Below are 23,488 nucleotides of genomic sequence, written 5' to 3'. Positions count from 1 at the left end.
ACGATTAAAAATCGGAATCGGAATCGCATTCAGTGTGCAGGGAGCCTACAGTACAATTTGCATAAAACTGATCCCAAGCTGGATTCTTTACAATACAATACAATACAATACAATCTTTTCTTTCAATCTGATTGAAAATATTATCATTCGCTACAAATGGGACCCTTAAAGAGGGTCTGAAGCGTAATTAAAAAAAAAACACACACAGATACCTAAGGAGAGGTAATGCTTTGGGTCCTATAGAGCCTTCCTGTTCTCCTCCTGGTCCCCATGTATCCCCGCAGGCTCCCCCGTTAGCAGTATATGACCCATGGGTCGTAGACTGCTCACTTCCGCTTCTGGTGGGCTTCGGGAGTCTTTCAGAAGCACTCGGGCTTCCTAAGAGGGACGCTCCGTACTGCGCACACGCGCCCTCTCTCATGCACTGGTGCGTGTGCAGTACAGAGCTGCCTGAGTGCTTCTGAAGACTGCTGCTGAAGGCACCCGCAGCGGGATATTTAAACTGAGAAGCCTACGGGGTACAAGGGGACTAGAAGGAAAACAGGAAAGCTCTATAGTAGAGTTCCCCACCCCTGTCCTCAAGGCACACCAACAGTACATGTTTTGCTGGAAACTACAAACATGCACAGGTGAGGTCATTAGCGTCTCAGCAGAGCTGATTATCTACCTCTGTGGATTTCCACAAAACATGCACGGTTGGTGAGCCTTGAGGACAGGGTTGGGGACCACTGCTCTATAGGACCCAGAGCCTTCCCTCTCCTTAAGGACAACTGAAGAGAGAGGTATATGGAGGCTGCCATGTTTATTTCCTTTTAAGCAATACCAGTTGCCTGGCAGCCCTGCTGACCCTCTGCCTCTATTACTATTAGCCACAGAACCTGAACAAGCATATGCAGATCAGGTGTTTCTGCCATTAATGTCAGATCTGACAAGACTAGCTGCATGCTTGTTTCTGGTGTTATTCAGATACTACCGCAGAGAAATAGACCAGCAGGGCTGCCAGGCAACTGGTATTGATTAAAAGGAAATAAATATGGCAGCTCTGTATACCTCTTACTTCACTTCCCCTTTAGGTAAGTATATGTTTTTTAGCTTTAATTTTAACTTTAGATTATCCTTATTATGATCAGGAAGGTTCCTCTTCTCCTCCTGTGTTAGTGCCTGTACTATGTACAGTGCCAAATAATATGCTGGCACTTTCTAAATGAAAAGAATAAATAATACTAGGAAGTGATTGCATAGCAGTGAATATATTCCAAAGATCCACTTACTGTGCTCCTTGTGTTTGTTAAAGGTGACCCTGCTCTGTCAGTCACTCGAAAAAAAAATAATGGCCTGAGCATTTCACTTGGCTAGACATTTCAGTCATCATGATCACGCATAAAATGTGATACATGTGGGCAAAAATAGCTGGGCCACGCTATTTAAACAGTGTAAGCTGCACTTCATACAGGAACGTTTATTCAACAGTCAAGTAACTCAGTGCATATTTCATCATGTAGACTTTCCAAGAGCAATACATTTCATCCTTCTGAACATGGATTTTAAAGACAGCGCAAGCATTACCTGCATTGTTCTCAGCTGCTGTGTGCAGGAAGAGGATGTAATCAGGAGGGAGTCCTGCACTCTGCAGTGGGATGACCTGACAGTGGACACCAGACCAGAAGAGAGGTTTGTAATTTCTTTTATTACGGTTATGCCTGATACACACCATGCAATTTCCTGTCAGATAGACAGTCGAATAGATAATTTCCGACATTTCCGACTTGATTTCCAATTATTTTTCTGATCAATTTTCTGATCACTTCTAAACAAAATCGATCAGAAGAACTATCGGAAATCGAATCGGACCTGTTGGAAATTGCCTATTCGACCGTCTATCTGATGGGAAATTGCATGGCCTAGAGAAAAACTGCTATAAATAGAAGATACTACTGTAAATGGCCCATATCTTGCACTACACTTGAATAGTAAAAAAGTATAATAAATTTATTAATCCATCAATAAACACCACTAGCTAGCATATTAAAAACACTTAAAATGTTCCGCTCCATAATAATTGCCCCCCCCCCCCACCCCATTATTAACCTCTCCCTGATGCCTAATTTCAGCCTTCTAATTCTAAAAACAGTGTTTCAGCTATACTGTAGCCAGGGGCGTAGCAATAGGGGGTGCAGAGGTAGCGACCGCATCGGGGCCCTTGGGCCAGAGGGGCCCCGAAGGGCTCAATCTCAACTACAGTATTAGCTCTCAATTGGTCCTGTGCTCATAGTAATCACTTCTACAGATACTTTGAATAGTGGTAAACATTGACAAACTGTTCCCCATCCCCTTCTTGCACCTCTGACACTGTAGTTGACAGTGGCAGGTTTTGGTGCGCCGTATCAATTGTTATGTATAGAGTGCATGGGGGGCCCCATTGTAAAACTTGCATCGGGGCCCACAGCTCCTTAGCTACGCCACTGACTGTAGCTGAATCAGTCACCAAATAAACCGTGAAAGCTGCAGTGGTCTGAATGGAAAAAAAGGGTCTGGTCCTTAAAGCAGTAGGATCAGCCATACTATGCCAGGGGGAAAAAACACATATATAAGTAGATAAATACTTGATCTACTTACATAACACATGTATTATACTGTACACGTTTTGATTTCAGTGAATGTTATATAGTAAATGACGAGAATTCTGTTAGTGGTGGGGGCCATGTCTTTTGCCCACAGTTAAGGCTAACTCGTGATGTCATTTCTGCCCTTTACTTTTTTCTTGTCTCCTCCAATCGCTGAGTCGCCTCAGCCTTGCTTGTAAACACAAGTGAGTAGGGGATTAGGTTTCAGATAAGAAGCTGGCAGGGAAATAAAGGGAAGAGGAGGAATAGATTATAGATAAAGAACCCCCCGCATGCAATTCTTTGGCACGACTACTAAAGGGCCAGTGTTCCTTAAGTATGTGATAACTCCAAATCATAACAGCAGAAAAAGTTTTCAAAGTTTTGAATGCAGGATTAGCATCTTTATCACTTAATACACTCAGACCAGTTGCTGTTGAAATTAGATTTTTATGGTGACGATACCGCTTTAATGGGGGTAAAGCCTGCGGTCCTCAAGTGGTTAAAATGCTGCTGCCTATATCCTATCCTTTGCATGGTGTGCCAAATTCCCCTGTGCCAGAAAAGAAACTATGCTTTTTAAAGAGCATAAAATTTGTAAGCAGCTCTGAAGCACACAGTACATCTCTGGTGTTGGTTTTAGGTGACAGAGTAAACACCTACAGATAAGCATGCTTGGCTTTTTTGCCATGCAGCATGTTGACGGGAAGTACAAGCCTGAGGTGCCTTACTCTGAAACATAATACAGTCATCTGAAAGTTTTCCAGCTTCTGAAATTGCTAAAGAGAAAGGAGATGACATTGAGAGATGCTTGTACAGACAGTAGATGTCACCTGAAACCCTTGATTTATCGTTTTCAGTGACAAAATTCTACTATGTGTATATAGCTTTAGAGAGTCTGTTAGACTGGACAAGTGATTGGTGCACCTCCCCCTTGGTTACCATCAGTGGATGACCTCCCCCCATGGTTATTATAAGTGGATGACATCCCCCTTGTTACATCAGTGGATGACATCACATCCTCTTCCCGATTAACCCTATGTGAATAATTAAATAGAATGCACCAATGACCTAGGTGCTATCCACATAGTATTCACATGCTTGTATTACAACAATATCTATAGCATACTAATTATACAAAAGAAGTTAATTTAACAACTATATCATAGCTATGTGAAGACTAACCATACAGACGTCCCTATTGTTCTTAACTTTTGTTCCGGCAATAAGAGTAGAAATTACTTCAGAAAACATTTTAACCCAGGTTTTCATTTAAACCTTCTTGATGTATACCCAATGGCGGTTCCTACCATTGGGCGCAGGGGGCGCCCCGGGTGACTGACAGCCAGGGGGGTGTCGCCGCGTCCCCCCATTGCAGAGAAGGAGGGGAAGAGCAGCGCTAGAAGGAGGGGTGACAGGGATAGCGGCGGGGAGGGGGGACCTATCCCCCCCTCCCTCACCTGGGTCCCCTACTTCTGCCTCTCTTCCCCTCCAAAATGACAGCTGGGGCAGCAGGCAGCAAACAGGCATGGCGGGCAGGCGGAGAATACTCACATGACTTCCACGTATCAGCCGCTGGAACGCTGCGTTGCCGTCACGTGCCTCTTCTGTGCCTCGGCATTGGAGGCGCAGAAGAGGCACGTGACGGCGATGCACCGTTCCAGCGGCTGATACGCGGAAGTCAAGTGAGTATTCTCCGCCCGCCCGTTTGCTACCCGCTGTCATTTTGGAGGGGAAGAGAGGCAGGAGGGGACCCAAGTGAGGGAGGGGGGAGATATGTCCCCCCTTCCTGCCGCTATCCCTGTCACCCCTCCTTCTAGCTATACTGGGGGGGGAGGGGCACTGTACTACCTACAATGGGGGCCCATACTACCTACACTGGGGGGGGGGGGGGCACTATACTAGCTACAATGGGGGCCACTATACTACCTACACTGGGGGGCGGGGGCACTATACTAGCTACAATGGGGGCCACTATACTAGCTACACTGACGTGGGGGCACTATACTAGCTACACTGGGGACCACTACACTAGCTACACTGGGAGCCACTATACTACCTACACTGGGGGCAGCTATACAGGGGGCACTATACTAGCTACACTAGGGGGCACTATACTAGCTACACTGGGGGCCACTTTACTAGCTACCTTGGGGCCACTATACTAGCTACACTGGGGGGGGGGGCACTTTACTAGCTACAATGGGGGCCACTATACTAGCTATACTGGGGTAACTATACTAGCTCCACTGTGGGCAGCTATACTACTTACACTGGGGGGCCACTATACTACCTATCTTGGGGGTAGCTATACTGGGGGCCACTATACTAGCTACACTGGGGGCAGCAGCTATGCTGCCTATCCTGGGGCAACTATACTAGCTATACTGGGGCAGCTATACTGGGGCAACTAGCTACCTATACTGGGGGACACTGTGCTAGCTACCTATGCCGGGGGCAACTTTATTACATATACTGGGGCAACTATATTACCTATAAAGGTGGCACCTATACCTGGCATTACCTGCCGTGGAGCGCTTAGTATGCCACACTCGCTTCTTTACTTTTTTTTTTGAGAGGGGGGGTTGTCTTATAATACCCAGCACCAGGTGTCAAATGCCCTAGGTACGCCACTGTGCATACCATACAGTCAATCAATCCACCTAGCCTCAAGCCGGAGTAGTCTAGCTCTATCATCACCTTTGGGAAGTGGGGCTACCCGATAAAGTACACATCATCTTAGTTGAGCAACCACGTGGCCATGGTGCACGAAATGGTGAAAATGGAAATTTTGTTTATGTTCTTGAATTCCCTTTTTCACCTCTCTGGCCAATGTGTACTTTGCCATCCAGACACTTTCTGTATACTACATGGGCATTACAAGGCATGTAAAGTGGTGTTTTATCCATACTTTCTTCCCAATTTGGGTCTGTAGCATGAAATCACCTTTAAAGGGACTCCGAGCACAAAAAAAAAAAGAAAGTTGTACTCACCATGGGCTTTCTCCAGCCCAGTGCTGGTCGGGAGGTCCCACGCCGGCGTCCTGGCTCCTCTCCTTCTCCCCGCTCCGGAATGGCTGGCAGGCCGCAGCCCGGGCGACACTCTCCCGAGTGTCGGGCTTCTTCTTCCGCATATGACGCGGATTACGTCACACGCCGGCCGCCTCGCGTCATCATGGCGGCCGGCGTGAAAGTACTGCGCATGCGCGCTTTGTTCGCGCATGCGCAGTACTTTCACGCCGGCCGCCATGATGACGCGAGGCGGCCGGCGTGTGACGTAATCCGCGTCATATGCGGAAGAAGAAGCCCGACACTCGGGAGAGTGTCGCCCGGGCTGCGGCCTGCCAGCCATTCCGGAGCGGGGAGAAGGAGAGGAGCCAGGACGCCGGCGTGGGACCTCCCGACCAGCACTGGGCTGGAGAAAGCCCATGGTGAGTACAACTTTCTTTTTTTTTGTGTGCTCGGAGTCCCTTTAATTATTGCATTGCAACAATTGCAGTTTAGGCATGCAAAGGTACCACTTTTGACTGGCTGACTTACCCACATCTTTCAGACATCCGTTCTGCAGTAAATTTTATAGCGGGGTGTATTTCACTTACATCCTTTACCATATCCCTGTTCACTTCCCCTCCACAGAATGAAAACATTGTCTACAAACCTCAGACACAGTAAAAATCTGGCCACTATATCTGGTTCTGTGTAACAACCTCTCTCTCCAGATCTGTTACAATTATAGATTACTATGTGATTAGGTCAGATGTTTACCTTTTCAGGTACTCTCTTGGGGTAGACATTTAATTGGAATCCCCATGTTGAATTAGTCATAGGGTTAATTGGAAAGAGGATGTGATTTTTCGACACTGATTTTTGTATTTAAAGGGAACCAGAGATAAACGTTTCACACAAAATAAACATATCAGTCGATAGCTTGTAAAGAATAAATGCTCTACCTGATAATTTTGCCGCTCTGGCGTGCCTTTTTTAGTATTTTTTTTTATTCCATTATTGCTCCAGGAAAAATCAAATATGGCCGCCGGCTCATATCCCTTCTGCTTCCGGGTTATGAGTTGTTCTGGATGTGCTGTCTAGGCTATATGAGACTAGGCTGCTATCTAGGCTATATGAGAAAGGCTGCTGCAGCCTTTCATCTGTGTGCTTTCATTTTGGTATGATGTGCAGCTGCCTGTAGGAAGTTTCTCTCATAGGAATGAAACTTCAGTCATCATAATTATTTATGCTGACAGAGTGCACACAGATCATATTGCAGCCACACTTGTCTGTTTCAGAGCTTCTCTCTCAGCAGGAGCAGCCCCTCCCATGTCATCACATCTCTCAGTATGCAAAGCAGGAAATCTGAGCCACGAGGTGGCAGGCTTGGGCTTGAAAAGACTCCACAGAAGAGTGACTCAGCTATAATGTTTCCAGGTCAAACCTAGACTGAGCCAGTCGGGGATTTTTCTCACAGCTGCTAATAGACTAATTAAGCAGATAAGAATGAAACTAAAAGCAGGGTAGGTGTTTACTGGCATGTTCCCACTGATAAATGTAATAAAATACATGAGGGTGCTTCGTCTCTGGTTCTCTTTAAGGCTTGGTTACCAGGGGGGAGGTCGATCACTTGTCCAATCTAGCAGACTCTCTAAAGCTATATGTACACAGTAGGTTTGTCACTGAAAACTATATTCAACTAGACTTCATCATAAATCTTGTAATATTAATTGTGACACTGCTGCCATAAATGTGTACACACATCCAATGGACAAATACTTGGCCAATTTTACCACTTCCATGTAGTATGTAGGCCAACAATTTTGAATACTACGGATCGATTGTACAAGTAAGCTAACATTCAACATGAAAGTGGGAAAACTAACCAATCAAAATTGGATGTGGACACACCCTTACTTTGTAACACTTGCTATAGTACAAAAACTATGCTATCCAATGCATGCCCTCACACCTGCATTTCCATGGCTGCTCAGCTTACATAACAAGGGTCTTTAACAATTAAAACAAAAACAGGGAGCGCTCCATGGTGCATTAACATAAAAACAGCGCGGTCCTGATGTGATCCGTAGCTCGTCATTACACGTTTCGGCGCTCTGCGCCTTGATCTGACGAAGGCGCAGAGCGCCGAAACGGTAATGACGCAGCAAGCACGTTCGGATTAAGCCACGCCCACCCCCGAGAGACGAGCTACGGATCACATCAGGACCGCGCTGCTGGCCAAAGCGTGAGCGCCATAGCTGCCGGGGATTTAAGCGGAAGGGCTTACCTCTGATAGACGAATTTTACATTAGCACATTGTAAGTATAACTTTTAATGCGAAATAAACACGTTTTTTTGTTAATGCACCATGGAGCGCTCCCTGTTTTTGTTTTAAAGTTGCACATACCCCAGAGCTGTTTGGAGCTGAGCCAGGCATTGTGAACATAAAGACTGCAGAGGTTGTTTTGAACGGCTGTTTGAGACCAGGATTGAAGTGCAGGGGTCGTTTGGATTTCTTGGATCTTTAACAATTAATGTTCAATAGACAAAATAATCTAAAAGCAGTCTTGGGGCTCTTCGGCAGTAGCCCTAAGCCAGGCTCATGGTGTAAAAATGAAGGCTGGAGCAGTAATCCTAAGCCTAGCTCGGGGTAGTCACTGGGAGGTATGGGGACACAGCGCAGCGGCGGTAAGAACTCAATGCACTTGGGATGCAGGCGCTTGCAGCCTGTCTTCTTCCAGTGGGACTTGGAGGCTGTCGATCCCTCTGTGAGGACAGACGGAGATCTCACTATAGGTGTAGAGCGCCACCTGAAGGACAGGAGGGAGAATTGCAGCAGCAGATCGTGAGGAAGTGAGTAATGTGCAGACTCTGCATTATAATTGTTTTCCCTGCCTTTAGGATTTAAAAGCACATGAAAAAATCGTACCACTTTTAGACCCTAAGATCAGGAAAGAATCATACCACTAGGTTAAGGGGGACCCGAGGTGAGAGGGATTTAGAGGCTGCCATTTTTATTTAATTGTAAACAATGCATGTTGCATGGCAGTCCTGTTGATCTTCTGGCTTAAGCAGTGTCTGAGTCAAAACCCTGGAACAAGCATATGGCTAATCCAGTAAAACCTGAGTCAGAGTACCTGATATGCTACATGCTTGTTCAAGGTCTATGGCCAAAAGTATTAGAGACACAGGATCAGCAGGACTGCCAGGCAACTGGTATTACTTAAAGGGATACTGTAGGGGGGTCGGGGGAAAATGAGCTGAACTTACCTGGGGCTTCTAATGGTCCCCCGCAGACATCCTGTGCCCACGCAGCAGCTCACCGATGCTCCGGCCCCGCCTCCGGTTCACTTCTGGATTTTCTGACTTTAAAGTCAGAAAACCACTGCGCCTGCGTTGCTGTGTCCTCGATCCCGCTGATGTCATCAAGAGCGCACAGCGCAGGCCCAGTATGGTCTGTGTCTGCGCAGTACACTCCTGGTGACATCAGCGGGAGCGAGGACACGGCAACGCAGGCGCAGTGGTTTTCTGACTTTAAAGTCAGAAATTCCAGAAGTGAACCGGAGGCGGGGCAGAAGCATTGGGGAGTGGCTGCGCCAACACAGGATGTCTGCGGGGGACCATTAGAAGCCCCGGGTAAGTTCAGCTCATTTTCCCCCGACCCCCTTACAGTATCCCTTTAAAAGAAAATAAATATGGCAGTCTCCATATCCCCCTCACCTCGGGTTCCCTTTAGGAGTGTACACTTGCTAGTATAAACTCAGAAGACAGCTCTGACTGGCCACCTCTGCCGAGAATCTAGTGTGTGTACAGCCTACCGCCCCCCCGAAACAGAATGCATTTTTAGCATACAGGCTAGCGACACGTCTGCACAGCCCTTTGTCCTGAATTATTGCATGAGGGAAAACAAGGCTGATCCTTGTGGGTGTATATACAGGGGCGGTTTTAGGTACAATAGGTCAGTGGGCAACAATGAACCTGGCCAATACCCTTCCCCCCCCTTCATATAGCACTATTAGGTGGCCACTGCCTCCCCCTTATAGCAGTATTAAATGCACTTTTTTATCCTTAAAGAGAACTGAAAATAAAAAGTCAAAATAAACATACACAGGTCATACTTGCCTCCCATGTAGTCTGCTCATCAATCTCTTTCTCTTCGCCTGCGCCCTGTTTGTCCACTGTGATCAATGGAATTCTATGTCCTCCATTTTGAAAATGGCTGTTACCCCATAACAGCTTCCTGGTCAGAACACTGTTAAACTGCTATATCGCTCACTTGAGCCATAGGGAAACATGGACATTACCTTGCACATTCAGTTGTAACTGACAGCAACTGGTATATTTCAGTTCTGACAAAATCTTGTCAGAACTGGAAGGGATCACTGTAAGAAGAAAATGGTGAGCTTCTGAGAGGAACTGATGGCGAGGTAAGTATGTAATATTCATTTGCAGCTATGTCATGTGTTTATTTTAAAGAGACACTGAAGCGAGACTAAATCTCGCTTCAGGTCTTATATATAGCAGGGGCTCGTGTGCCCCTGCTAAAACGCCGCTATCCCGCGGCGTAACGGGGGTCCCTTCACCCCCAACCCACCCCCCCGCAAAAGATGGTCGGAAAATGGTCGCTGGCTGTCGCTCTTCCTGGAGGCAGGGCTAACGGCTGCAGCCCTGCCTCCCAGCGCGTCTATCAGACGCGCATCGCCGCCTCTCCCCCGCCCCTCTCAGTGAAGGAAGACTGAGAGGGGCGGGGGAGAGGCGGAGATACGCGTCTGACAGACGCGCATGGGGCAGGGCTGCGGCGGTTAGCCCTGCCCCAACCAGGAAGTGCTCCCCCGCTGCACGGAGGGGGTTTGGGGGGACAGGGACCCCCGTTAAGCCGCGCTATAGCGGCGTTTTAGCAGGGGCACATGTGCCCCTGCTATATATGAGGTCTGAGATCTATTCTCGCTTCAGACTCTCTTTAAACTAGTAGACCCAAGTCCGTTTAAAAACGGGCTCTAGGTCTTTTTTTTTTCCGCCACCGCCAGTGGCATAATCGCACCCGCCGCGCGCACCCGCCCACCTCGCTCCCTGGTCTCGTCCAGCTGTCTATGTCCGTTACTGCACAAATGGCAAATAACAGGGACACAAGGGGTTTTATAGTATAGGATAATTTTACTCAATTCAAGTTCCCTTTAACCCCACAGATACCAGCAATAGATAGATGTGCTTTTAGAAGTACGCCTGAACAAGACGTTGTGATAGGCTAGTTCCCATGTGCTTAGTGTAGCAATGGGATTTGCCAAAAGAGCTTCCTGTGCTCTCAATAGAGATGTCACTACTGCCTGTCTGTTCTAAGCAGATGAATAATCCATCAGGAACAGAAGGCGTGTGAGTCCACTGGCATGCTACTCTAGTGGAAAAGCAATATACTGACCTCATGCTGTTTTCAAAACCTTTTAAAACTCTTCAAAGTCATTAGCTAGTGTGAAAGTACACACAGTGCCCAAACACTACAGGCTTTTACTTCATGTCCCATTGTTTCCCTAGTCATGTGAATGCATCTAGCAGTGAACTTTGTTTTTATCTGTGCCCTTGCATAGCTGATATAACAGACGTAAAAACTGATCTTATGGTATTGGGTCAGGAGCTGACCCCTTGCTCTGCAGCACAAATGTCAGTTGCTGTAGGCTGTATTTTCCTCAGTGTTCAGCCTATGCCCTGCCCCAGAGCCATATGTACACCATGATAATCAAAGCCAATCAGCAGCCCAGCTCACAGAGCCAGCCATGAACTGCTTCAAGCCAGGTAACCGTGAAACTGGAAATGCTTCATTTCTCACAAGAAGAAAATAATCTGGAAATAGACCTCATAGTTTTCATATGGATAATTCCCATCAGTGCCTGAAGATGGGGGTTGCATGTAAAACACAGGGGAACTCATCAACTATATCAACCACATTTCTTCTTCAGGCCAATATACAAAAATGTTCACATGAAAATATCCAGTAAATAACATTTGTATTGCCTATCTGCATAGAATGTAGATGCAAACTTTTCAGAGAAATGAAGGCAGTCAATATGTAATTTAAAGGGAAGGTTCAGGGACTGTTTAAAAAAAATAAAAATCCGCATCCACTTACCTGGGGCTTCCTCCAGCCTGTGGCAGGCAGGAGGTGCCCTCGGCGCCGCTCCGCAGGCTGCCGGTGGTCTCCGGTGGCCGACCCGACCTGGCCAGGCCGGCGGCCAGGTCGGGCTCCTTCCGCGTTCCAAAATGCACCTCACGGCGGCGCGCTGACGTCATCGGACGTCCTCCCGGCTTTACTGCGCAGGCTCAGTAGTTCTGAGCCTGCGCAGTAAAGCCCGGAGGACGTCCGATGACGTCAGCGCGCCGCCGTGAGGCGCATTTTGGAACGCGGAAAGAGCCCGACCTGGCCGCCGGCCTGGCCGGGTCGGCCACCGGCAGCCTGCGGAGCAGCGCCGAGGGCACCTCCTGCCTGCCACGGGCTGGAGGAAGCCCCAGGTAAGTGGATGCAGATTTTTTTTTTTTTTTAACAGTCCCTGAACCTTCCCTTTAAAGCAAATATTTGAGTATTGGATAGTGCAGAAAAAGATTAGAATCTCTTTTGGGGGAACATGTTTTGGCGCCGGAATAGTTTGGCGCAGGGCATGCTGAATGACGGTTTTCCCTGCAGCTGCAAAACTTCCCGGCAGCGTTAAATACTATTCCCTCTCTGAGTTGTAGCAACTTGGAGGGAGATGTAATTCGGGGTCCAGCAATTATGCAAGGCGTGTAGCTTAGCATTGCTGCTATGACAGCGCAGAAACGAACTGCTTTGCTTCTGGGGATGTACTGCTCCATGTATTCTCACTGGTGGTGAGATGAGAAATTCCCTCATATCCTGATCCTACTACATGCCTGTGAACCCAGAGAACTTAGATATGCACCTTGGCGGTCCTGGGAAGAAAATAAGTGACAGCAATGGAAACTTGATAATGACTCCAACTCTTACCACTTTACAGAAAATTTTACTTATTGCTCCCTCTGTTCTTCATAAAAGACACCTGCCATGGCAATAGTAGTAAAAATGTTTCTGTACCGTGTTAGCCAAACAAATTAGGTAAGTAGAAAAAAAAACAAAGTCTTGTAAAAGTAATACCTTTTAATGGCTAACTGATAAAGTTATATTATGCAAGCTTTATGGGATCTAGTCTCCTTCTTCAGGCAAATTTCCAGATGTTAGCTGAAGCAAAACACTGATGCAGGTGATGCACCGTGTATGCCCAGCATAATATTCTTTTTAAATGTGAGTTTGTGGGTAGATGGGTATTTTTATATTGAACACAGTGTATGCTATTCATTTATCCATAGTTGTGAATTAAAAAGGTACGGTTAGTTATTACATGCCGCATGTTGTGTTTAGTTATTGTCCACTGGTAGTACCATTTTTTGCTTGAAGGGCAAATGTAGTGAGATGTATGTGGAGGCTGCCATATTTGTTTCATTTTAAGCAATACCATTCTGCTGATCCTCTGCCTCTATTACTTTTTTCCGTAAACCCTGAACAAGCAGCAACAGATCAGCTGTTTCTGACATTATTGTCAGATCTGACAAGATTAGCAGCATGCTTGTGTCAGGAACCGGCCCACGGCACGCCTGCGTATACGGTTCCCGACTGCAGGTTTGACCAGATCAAGCAGGGGACAGCCTTATTCAAGCCACAAACAAGGCTGTGACCCCTAAAAAGCTTCTTACTGCCACCACTAGCGGTTGCTAGACACGTCAACTCAGCTGTCGAGTGCTCAACACGCAATCTGCGTTTTCGTATTCGGATCAGCTTTGCGCTTAGGCCGAATACGGGAACGCCACGCTCTCACACACGCAGTACAGTTGTACAGTAACACAGCACAATCAGGCACTGACTTGTAATGCAAGTTACACTGTCGTGCAGCAAAACCACTAACAGTCGTTCCGAACGATACTGTTAGCCACTCCCACTCTGCTGTCGAGCGCAGAAGTGCCCCATACACACAATGCAATTACAATTTTATATGGTAGTGTTGCTCAAGCATACAATTAGGCATGGACTTATACACAGCTACACTGCAGTCTCCTCTAGGCTATGAGTGTTAGTTTAGTACAGCAGAAGTCAAGCTCATTAAATAATAATTTAATATTCCAGGAAAAAAAGTGGAACAATGCAGAACAGAATATATACAAAAGATTACAAAAAACTAAATAAAAAGTTACAAAATTAAGAGTTTACAAAGATACACACAAGCGATAACAGGGATCCAGATAGAAGAACCTTGGACTTTTGTGGACGGACACAGTTCTGGTTAGACCAGGAGCCCACTAGCTTGGGCCGGGAGTCCAGCTGCAGCTACCGTCAGGAGGGGACTGATTTTAGGTATCTGTCCCCTGCTTTTTATAATGGAATATTTGCCTTGAGGCTGTAAGCCTGTTTGGACGGGGGGGGGGGGGGAACTAGATTTAATTACATCCTCAGCCAAAATCTGATTCACAGACATCTAACATCCACATGTGAAAAGTGTATTATAGCACACACACAACAAAAGACTTCCTTAACATCCAATTTCCCCAGGTTAAAGTGTATTTTAGCACATACATGACAGGGTCAATTTACATGATATAATGAACTCCAGGCAGCTGCCAGCCTTCAAAGCCAGACTGGCTAGCAGACAATCCCATATGATACAGTAGTACACCGCAGACATAAAAATGGGAAAATGAAAATATATTACTGTATTCCTTACATCATCAGCCTCATAACTAGCTGCTATATTCCTGACACGCCCCCACTTCCAGATGGCGCTGGCAGCTGATTCTAACGAATCATCCTGCCAAAGCCTACATTGACGGCCTGGCCGGGTGGGGTAACCCTTTAGCATCCTCAGGAGGGTTCCCCACCTGTCCGTTAGCTCCAAGCTACACGACTGGAAAGCTAGGTCAGGTTGCTGCAATGTGTCGTTGCCCTTGGCAACCTGACGTAACCAACCAGGGGAATGCGGGTCAGTGACGACCGTGAATTCGCGACTATAGAGACAGTGCTGCAGCTGGGGGCGGGTTCCGACCATCACTACCCGCACTTTCTCTATGGTGGCAGGAGATATCTTTCGGTCCCTTTGGGGAACGATTATCTGCTGGTCTGCCTCCTCCACTTCGGACAGCTCAGAGGGAATAACTTCCCAGAACCCTCTCAGCCCGCCCCTCCCAGCTGGTGACCTGCTGGCTAGCCCCCTGAGCTCTTCCAGGCTGCTGTCAAATCGAACAGCCCCAGAGAGCTCAGTGCTGCCTGTCACACATTCCAGGAAGGCTGCAGACGGAGAGGCTCCTGGGCCCTCAGGGCCAGGTTCCGAAGTGGATGTTGCTGACCCAGCAACATTTGTCACTTCAGTGGACAGTCCCTCTGCTGTAGACTCGCTAGCGCTGCGGGTTACCACGGCAGCTGAGGGAGCACCCACATTACACACATCATAAATCACGTCACATTTGGTCTTAAAAACATCTGAAGGGGAAAGATCTGGCCTAGTTCCGTCTGCCCCTTCAGTGGACAGTCCATCTGCTGCAGCCCAGCGAGCACTGCTGGTTACTCCTGCAGCGGACGGAGTGTCCACATGACACACAGTATTATGTAGCACAACACATATGACATCAGCATTATCCGTCTTACACATATTGACATTTAGAACCTCACATTCCACATCAACATTATCTGCCACATTCATGGTAACCACGTGTCCCCCTCCAGGCCTGGGCACTGGAGACTCACTAGGGCTGGCTCCTAGTACACAGTCCGTAGCCCCTGGGGCCTCACCAGCACTCCCCACTTGCACAGCATTATCAGACAGTACCTTGCAAGAGTCCTGAACTTCTGCTGGGGATGCAGGCTCCACGGGGTTTGGAGTAGGCTCATATCGGGCCACTAACCGTCCCAGGTCAGTACCCAACAAAACGTTCGTGGGGATGGCATCCGTTACCCCCACTTCTTTCATTCCGCGGCCGGCCCCCCAATCCAGGTGGACCAAGGCGGTGGGTATGGCGGGGGTGACACCCCCAACTCCTTTGACAGCCATAGTCTTGCCAGGAATGTACTCCTCGGGGTTCACAAGCTGGGTGTGCACTAGAGTCACCTCTGCTCCAGTGTCTCTTAGACCGGTGGTAACCGTATCCCCAACCGTGACAGGTTGCAGATTCTCTGCATAGCTACCTGCATTCCTGGTGGCACACAATGCATTCCAGGCCCCGCCAGAGTTTGGGGCTTCCTTCTTTTCTGGGCAAGTAGCACTGATGTGACCCGGTTTGTTACAGGCAAAACATTTCCGAGTGTCAACGGTGGCTGTTCTACCTCCAGGAGGCTGTGGTGCTTGGCTTCGCTGGGTGCTCAGAGGAGAAGGTCTAGCAGTGTTTTCTCCCTTCCAGCTGGGCGCCGTAGTCCTCCGAAAATCAGATGCTCGATTGGACGTGTAGGCATCAGCAACTTTCGCGGCCTCATCCACGGTCTTCGGCTCTCGGTCCCGTACAAACTGCCGGACCTCAACAGGACAAGTGTGGAGGAACTGGTCTTTTATTATCAGTTCCTGCAGGGCATCAAAGGTTTCAACAGCCAGTCCTTTTACCCACTGCTGGAAGGCAGTGCGCAGGTTGCACGCATGATCCAGGTAACTGTCATTAGGACCTCGCTGCACTGTCCTGAAACGTTTTCGATACACCTCTGGCGTGAGGTGGTATCGCGCAATGATGGCTTTCTTAATTGCCTCAAAGTCTGTTTCTTCCTCCTGGGGAAGACTCACAAACGCCTCCAGGGCCTTGCCTCTAAGCCCTGGTGTGAGGTATCTTTCCCACTGCTCACGGGGCACCCCATACTGCCGACAAGTCCTTTCAAACCCCTGTAGGAAAGTGTCTATGTCAGAGTCCTTGTCCATAGCGGGGAACTTATCCAGGGGGATTCTGTGAACTCGCTCACCTTCGTGTTCTGCGGGTCCAGCAGACCGGTTCTGCTGCTGAAGTTCAGCCAGCTCCAGCTGGTGTTGCTGTTTAGCTCTTCCCTCCCCTGCCCGGAGTCTGTCCCTCTCGGCCTGGAGTCGCTGTGCCGCTTGTTCCCTCTCGGCCTGGAGTCGCTGTGCCGCTTGTTCCTTCTCTGCCTGTCGGTGCAGTAGGATCAGCTTTAGGCGCAGTTCAGGATCAGCCGAGTTTAGTAGCTGTAGATCAGCTTCCAGAGATGTCACCTCCGTGTTCGGTGGATCATCCAGGACATCGTCTCCACTCGCATTCTGTGGCGGGAGTGATTCCTCCTCTGGCGTGTCGTGAGCTGCATCCGCTGGCGTTGGAGCACGGGCTTGCTCTGCCTCATACTCCTCGAGGGCACGAACCAACTGCTTCTTAGTCTGGCCGTTCGCCGTCTCGATGCCTCTGTGCTCACACAGGTTGAGTAGCATCTCTTTGTTTTGCCTTGCATAGCTGGATGCTTTCTGAGCCATCGTGTTGCAAAATAAAAAGAAAAAAGGAGGAAGGGAAAGCAAAATACCAAGTGTGTATCCTTGAACAAAAAAAAAGTATATAGATTCTGCACCGAGTAGACTTCTGTAGGATAGTCGCTTCTAGCAAGCTTCCAGCCTTTAGTACTCAGAATAGCGAGCTAAACTGCGTACTAATGTACTAAACGTTCCCACCAATTATGTCAGGAACCGGCCTGCGGCACTCCTGCGTATACGGTTCCCGACTGCGGGTTTGACCAGATCAAGCGGGGGACAGCCTTATTCAAGCCACAAACAAGGCTGTGACCCCTAAAAAGCTTCTTACTGCCACCACTAGCGGTTGCTAGACACGTCAACTCAGCTGTCGAGTGTTCAACACGCAATCTGCGTTTTCGTATTCGGGTCAGCTTTGCGCTTAGGCAGAATATGGGAACGCCACGCACCCACACACGTAGTACAGTTGTACAGTAACACAGCATAATCAGGCACTGACTTGTAATGCAAGTTACACAAAACCACTAACAGTCGTTCCGAACGATACTGTTAGCCACTCCCACTCTGCTGTCGAGCGCAGAAGTGCCCCATACACACAATGCAATTACAATTTCATATGGTAGTGTTGCTCAAGCATACAATTAGGCATGGACTTATACACAGCTACACTGCAGTCTCCTCTAGGCTATGAGTGTTAGTTTAGTACAGCAGAAGTCAAGCTTATTAAATAATAATTTAATATTCTAGGAAAAAAGTGGAACAATGCAGAACAGAATATATACAAAAGATTACAAAAAACAAAATAAAAAGTTACAAAAATTAAGAGTTTACAAAGATACACACAAGCAATTTGCTTACCAAAATAACAGGGATCCAGATAGAAGAACCTTGGACTTTTGTGGACGGACACAGTTCTGGTTAGACCAGGAGCCCAATAGCTTGGGCCGGGAGTCCAGCTGCAGCTACCGTCAGGAGGGGACTGATTTTAGGTATCTGTCCCCTGCTTTTTATAATGGAATATTTGCCTTGAGGCTGTAAGCCTGTTTGAATGGGGGGAACTAGATTTAATTACATCCTCAGCCATAATCTGATTCCCAGAGATCTAACATCCACATGTGAAAAGTGTATTATAGCACACACACAACAAAAGACTTCCTTAACATCCAATTTCCCCAGGTTAAAGTGTATTTTAGTACATACATGAAAAGACTTCTAGTCCAAGTTACAGGTGACAAACACTTGGTTGACAGTATTGGCCTGAATAGCCATCTCCTAATTAGAGGCTAGGTTGACAGTCCCTAATTGAAGAGATTTCCCATCTCCCAGTTAGGAGCAGACAATGGCCATTGAATGCAAGGTCAATTTACATGATATAACGAACTCCAGACAGCTGCCAGCCTTCAAAGCCAGACTGGCTAGCAGACAATCCCATATGATACAGTAGTACACCACAGACATAAAAATGGGAAAATGAAAATATATTACTGTATTCCTTACATCATCAGCCTCATAACTAGTTGCTATATTCCTGACAGCTTGTTTTTGGTGTGATTCAGACATTACCGCAGCCAAATAGATCAGGAGGGCTGCCAGGCAACTGGTATTGTTTAAAAGAAAAGAAATATGGCAGCCTCCGTATGCTTGTCACTTCAGTTGTCCTTTAATATACCCTCTACATACATACCATATGATGTCTGAACATGTTAAAAGCGGTTTGGCTGTTTTTATGTAACTGTGTATATCAGAAGCTATATACCATGACCACTTAAAGGACTTGCGATGTGACGAAAATTTAACAGATTTTACTCACTTGGGGCCAGGGGCGTAACTAGAAATCACTGGGCCCCCTTCCCCTCGCACACATGGGGCCTGATTCACAAAGCGGTGCAAACTTTTTCGCGATTCGAGCGAATTGCGGCAAATTGCGCGCGCAAAAGTCCGCGATCGCGCGAATCGTGGCAAATTGCGCGCGCAAAAGTCCGCGAAAAAGTTTGCACCGCTTTGTGAATCAGGCCCCTGGTGTACAGAAAACGCATACAGAAAACTGACAGACAAGAGTGCTCCCAGCCTCAGCTTATTACACTCACGCTGTCGTCCTCTGATGGCACAGAACAGGCTCTGCAGACTCCTCCAGCATCACTACAGTACACAGCACTTGGGGAGGAGTAGAGAGGTTGGGGCATTGTGCTGTACACAGGACCCTGCTGCACACTGAATAGGTATTGTCTGCAAATCTTTGTCTTCAAAACTTTTTACGATACCTTATCAGTGGTTGAGCAGTGGCAGTCATTAGGGCTCTTTCACATTAGGGCAGATTTTCTGCGTTTCAACGCAACGGGTAAAGTTTGCGTTACCCAAGGTAGAATGAAAGTCCATAGACTTTCATTTTAGCTTTCACATTGCGTTACACTGCACCCAAACGCAGTTTTTCGGCCGACGTTAGCTTTATGCGTTACAATGTTAGTCAATGTAAAACGCACACTATGCGCGTTTTTAAACCGTTAACGCAGGCAATCAGTCCCAGAATGCAACAGAGGAACAATGTAGAAAGTTAAAAACTAAAAAGAAAAAAAAATTACCTGCGTTTCCCTATGTGCTGTAACCCATTAAAACGCATACAACAAAACGTATGCTTTGAGCGTTCTCCAACGCAAGCTCTGATGTGAAAGAGCCCTAAGAAAAATTGTGCAGACAACAGAAAGCTTTTTTCCCCCTGTACTTTTAGTTGTCAGTCTCTTAGGACATGGTAAAGAAAATTATTCCCACATGGGGCCCCCTGCAGCTTCATCCCTAGCAGGGTCTATTGTTACGCCCCTAAAGCTTCTTCTAGCTCATAGCAACAGTCTCGAGCCCTCGCCACAGCCCTCCACGTTGTCCCGCTGGTCACCCGTGAAAGTGGCAACCCTGCTGGCGGGTCGGGTCTTCTGCGTCTGCCCAGGCTTGCCTTCCCCTCGCATCCACGTCATCTGGCGCGTACTGCACCTGCGTAGTAGTCGTGTGCAGGCGCAGTACGTGGAGGAACGGGACTGCGGTGAGGGCACGAGGCGACTGCTATGGGCTGGAAGAAGCCCCAGGTGAGTAAAAAATGTAAAAATTTTAAAGTCCTTTAAGGTGGCCATACCATCTCTCGACTTGGTGGCCGATTGACCGTCTGATTCGATGATTATCGAATCGAATGAAACCAAGAGCATGCCGATGAAGGATGCCACCAATTTTGGGCCAGAATTGGTTGAAGGATCTATCAGACAAGCTGCAAGATGTTGGGCTTTCGTGGTCGATCGGGTGCATGGTGGTAACGGCGAGCAATATCGGGACAAGCGACGAAACCCGTCGCTGTTCCCCCAGTGTATAAATGTATGCATTATTTGTCCTGTGTCGCCCACCGCGTGGTGCCCATCTGTCTTCGGAAATTCTCTTCTCTTCCATTAGTGATATACACACCGCCGGCGCATAGCACATGGTGCATGACATCAATGTACTTTCATACACTAGGGGAACAGCGGTGGACGTGTGTTTTCTGAGAGGTTTCATGCTAAAATCGATCGGAAATCAGCCTGTGGTGTATGGGCAGCCAACAGTTCTCTCTCTTATCAGATTCGATCAGAGAGAGATTTGTCTCTTAGTCGAATCTGCCCATCATCGCTAGTGTATGGGAAACGTTACCCTAAAAAAATATGAGCAGGAGATAAAAAGAGCAAAAGGTAGTCTTTATTTGACACTTCTGGGTAGCTGGCTAAACATGAAGCCAGACATCCTGATCTTAATATTTGCAGCGTGCTTGGTGCAGGATACTGCTGACTGCAGTTCAGAGGCTAAGGTATCAGCGTGACAAACAGGGATGTAACATTGTCAGAAGGTCAGCAACCTACTGACTGTACATACTGCTTTCATGACGTGTCCTTCAAATTATCAACTGTCCTAGATATTTCACTTACCCTAGGTTAAACTATTAATATACAAATAAACTGTCTATTTTGTCCTTTTTGTTGTTTATTTACAGAGTGGCTTTGTCAGAGTCTGATTCTGAACATGAAGAAAAATATGAAAAACAGCAACAAACTGTATTTATAGTACAGAGATCCCCCCTGCAGATCATGAGAGCAGGTATACTTGGTGGTAAACTCAGGGACTATCAGCTCCCTTACAAGACTCATCTCCCAGTGCCCTTGTTTATGCCAACCAGACTCAACAAGCAAGATAATATGTCTGCAGAGGAGCAATACTCGGAGCTGAGAATGACTCATTCCAATGGACTGAGTACGGAGAAACATGACATAACTGGACTTGTTAGCAACCTGCCAAAGGTCATTCAACCAGCTAAACTGAGGGTTTCCAGTTTAATATCTCCTCCTCCAAACTTATACGATGCCAACTTGCATTAGTGACAAGCCTTAATATTTCATCGTTAATTTATTGCATAAGCTATTCTGCATAACTGGGCAACCATCAGCATAATAAAAGGAGCCCATAACATAGATTTGTAGGGATGTGTCTCTGATTTCTATATGTACTCACACATACAATTCTAAAAAGTTGAGATTTGCTTTAGTCTTTTATGCTGTAGAAAGATATTGAAGTTGTAATGAAAGCCCTAATGGAGCTGGCTATGGTCCCAACACTTAATTAAGCCAAATACTTTGTAACAAGGAGTTATGTTGTATCTGTTTACCATGATGGAACTAATATGTAATGCAAGCTGGGAGATGACCGTGTAATGGCTTCAAAGATTTGTCTAAAGGAGGAAAGTTACTACAAAACAAACACAGAATGTGCATTGCAAGTGAAAGTGACCAGTTCCAGAGTTAGGAAGAGTAAAATATGATGTCTCCACTGTCTCTCTAGATATATATTTTTAGATACCATAAGGCCCCAATTACACTTAATTAGTTGGTATGCGTTAGTGCGCGCTGGTACGCGTTTTTTTCATAGCAGTGCATTGGGAAGAAGATGTCAGTTAAAACGCGTTAAGTGTGAAAGGTGCCATAGGAAAACATGGGCATTACTTTGAAAATCAGTTTTCTTTCCGTTTTAACTGAGAGCAACTGATTAAGTGTAAAAGGGCCCTTAGGCTCCTTTCACACTATGTCCACTGCATCGCAACAGCCAATATTGCATCACAATGTGACGCAATGATATTTCTATGGGGCTATCACATCATTGCGGTGCGGCTGGTCCCGTCAGGGTAATGCACAGCATGCAGTGCATTTACAGGGCAACGTGTCCGTTTACAGTGGTAGTGATGCATACTTTCATTGTTCTGTAGGCTTCACTGTATGGTCCCACCACAACCATGCAAAGCTACTTGTCAGCGCCATTTCTATGCGATCTATTCGCACAGCAAGCACACAATGCATCATTCGGCTCCATCGCGATCTTTTCGCAACACAACATGCACAACAAGAAAGGAGCCTCAAGATGAATGAATGAAGTCAACCTGATAGCTGTACAAGGGATGCCCGAAATTCTGCGTCATGCTGTTTTCTGTGTTCAATGACAGAAAGAGGGGAATGGGAATTCTACAGAGTTCTATACACCAATGTTGTTTTGCAACTGATACAAGATATAGTTTGAAATTTTAGCCATTTCAAGTTTTATATTTGGCTGCTGAGAAAAGAAAAATTATATTTACCATAATAACTACTCATTAAATATATTATGCAACAGTATCAATTTTGTTAGCAAGGTGTATTTTATGATTCGTCAAACAGCATACGTAACAAAAATGACTGTATCCCAACAAAGTATTACCATAGAGAATACAAAAGGTCAGACTTGGTGAAATTAAAGTAGTAACAACTCTGATAATCTTCTGCTGGTGTGTAACATATTGCGTAACTGAAAACATAAGATTATTAGTTTCGAATAAAGCTTTGTTTTTAACTTCAGTCTATGATGGTATAGTCATTTAATGCTGAAATTAACTCAAACTATTTTGAAACCTTATTTTATAATATTCATTTAATTTATGTACAGCCATTTGAAAACACGCATTTTCCTTTTATATCCTGCAGGAGGGAATTGGTCATTCAGTTAAATGCACATGACATAACCCATCATTGCTTGACTTACAGGCTGCCTGCCATTTCCGAGCACCAACGGATATGTTTGGCCTCACTAGGACTAGGTACACACAAGATAAAAGTCTTTGGAAAATGAAAGATCAAAGACCAACTTTACTGCCTCCATATTGTATGAGAGAATAACTACACAGTCTATTCTCAAGCGGAGTACACTCATCAGATAAAAATCTTTTCAAAGTGAGGAATTAAAGTGGCCATACATCTAGCGATAATGGGCAGATACGACCGAGACATATCTCTCTCTATTTGAATCTAATTAGAGAGAGATCTTGTCAGCTGCCCATACTCCACAGGCCGATTCCCGATCAATTTCATGCTCAAATCGATCCGGATCTGACCTTGTGATG

General features: G+C 46.6%; 1 protein-coding gene across 1 annotated transcript; it reads left to right on the top strand.

The window, feature by feature from the left end:
• Positions 1-1,452: 1,452 nt before the first annotated feature.
• LOC137517563 (telethonin-like) lies at positions 1,453-22,946 on the top strand. Its single transcript, XM_068234566.1, has 2 exons — positions 1,453-1,671; positions 21,062-22,946. Exons 1-2 carry the CDS (start codon positions 1,538-1,540, stop codon positions 21,441-21,443), a joined length of 516 nt encoding a protein of 171 aa, XP_068090667.1. The 5' UTR covers positions 1,453-1,537; the 3' UTR covers positions 21,444-22,946.
• Positions 22,947-23,488: the final 542 nt, after the last annotated feature.

The sequence above is a fragment of the Hyperolius riggenbachi genome, chromosome 5, assembly GCF_040937935.1.
Source record: "Hyperolius riggenbachi isolate aHypRig1 chromosome 5, aHypRig1.pri, whole genome shotgun sequence".
In the NCBI taxonomy this organism is placed as follows: domain Eukaryota; kingdom Metazoa; phylum Chordata; class Amphibia; order Anura; family Hyperoliidae; genus Hyperolius; species Hyperolius riggenbachi.
The sequence above is the reverse complement of the archived record's forward strand: the minus strand, read 5'-3'. Positions and strand labels throughout refer to the sequence as shown.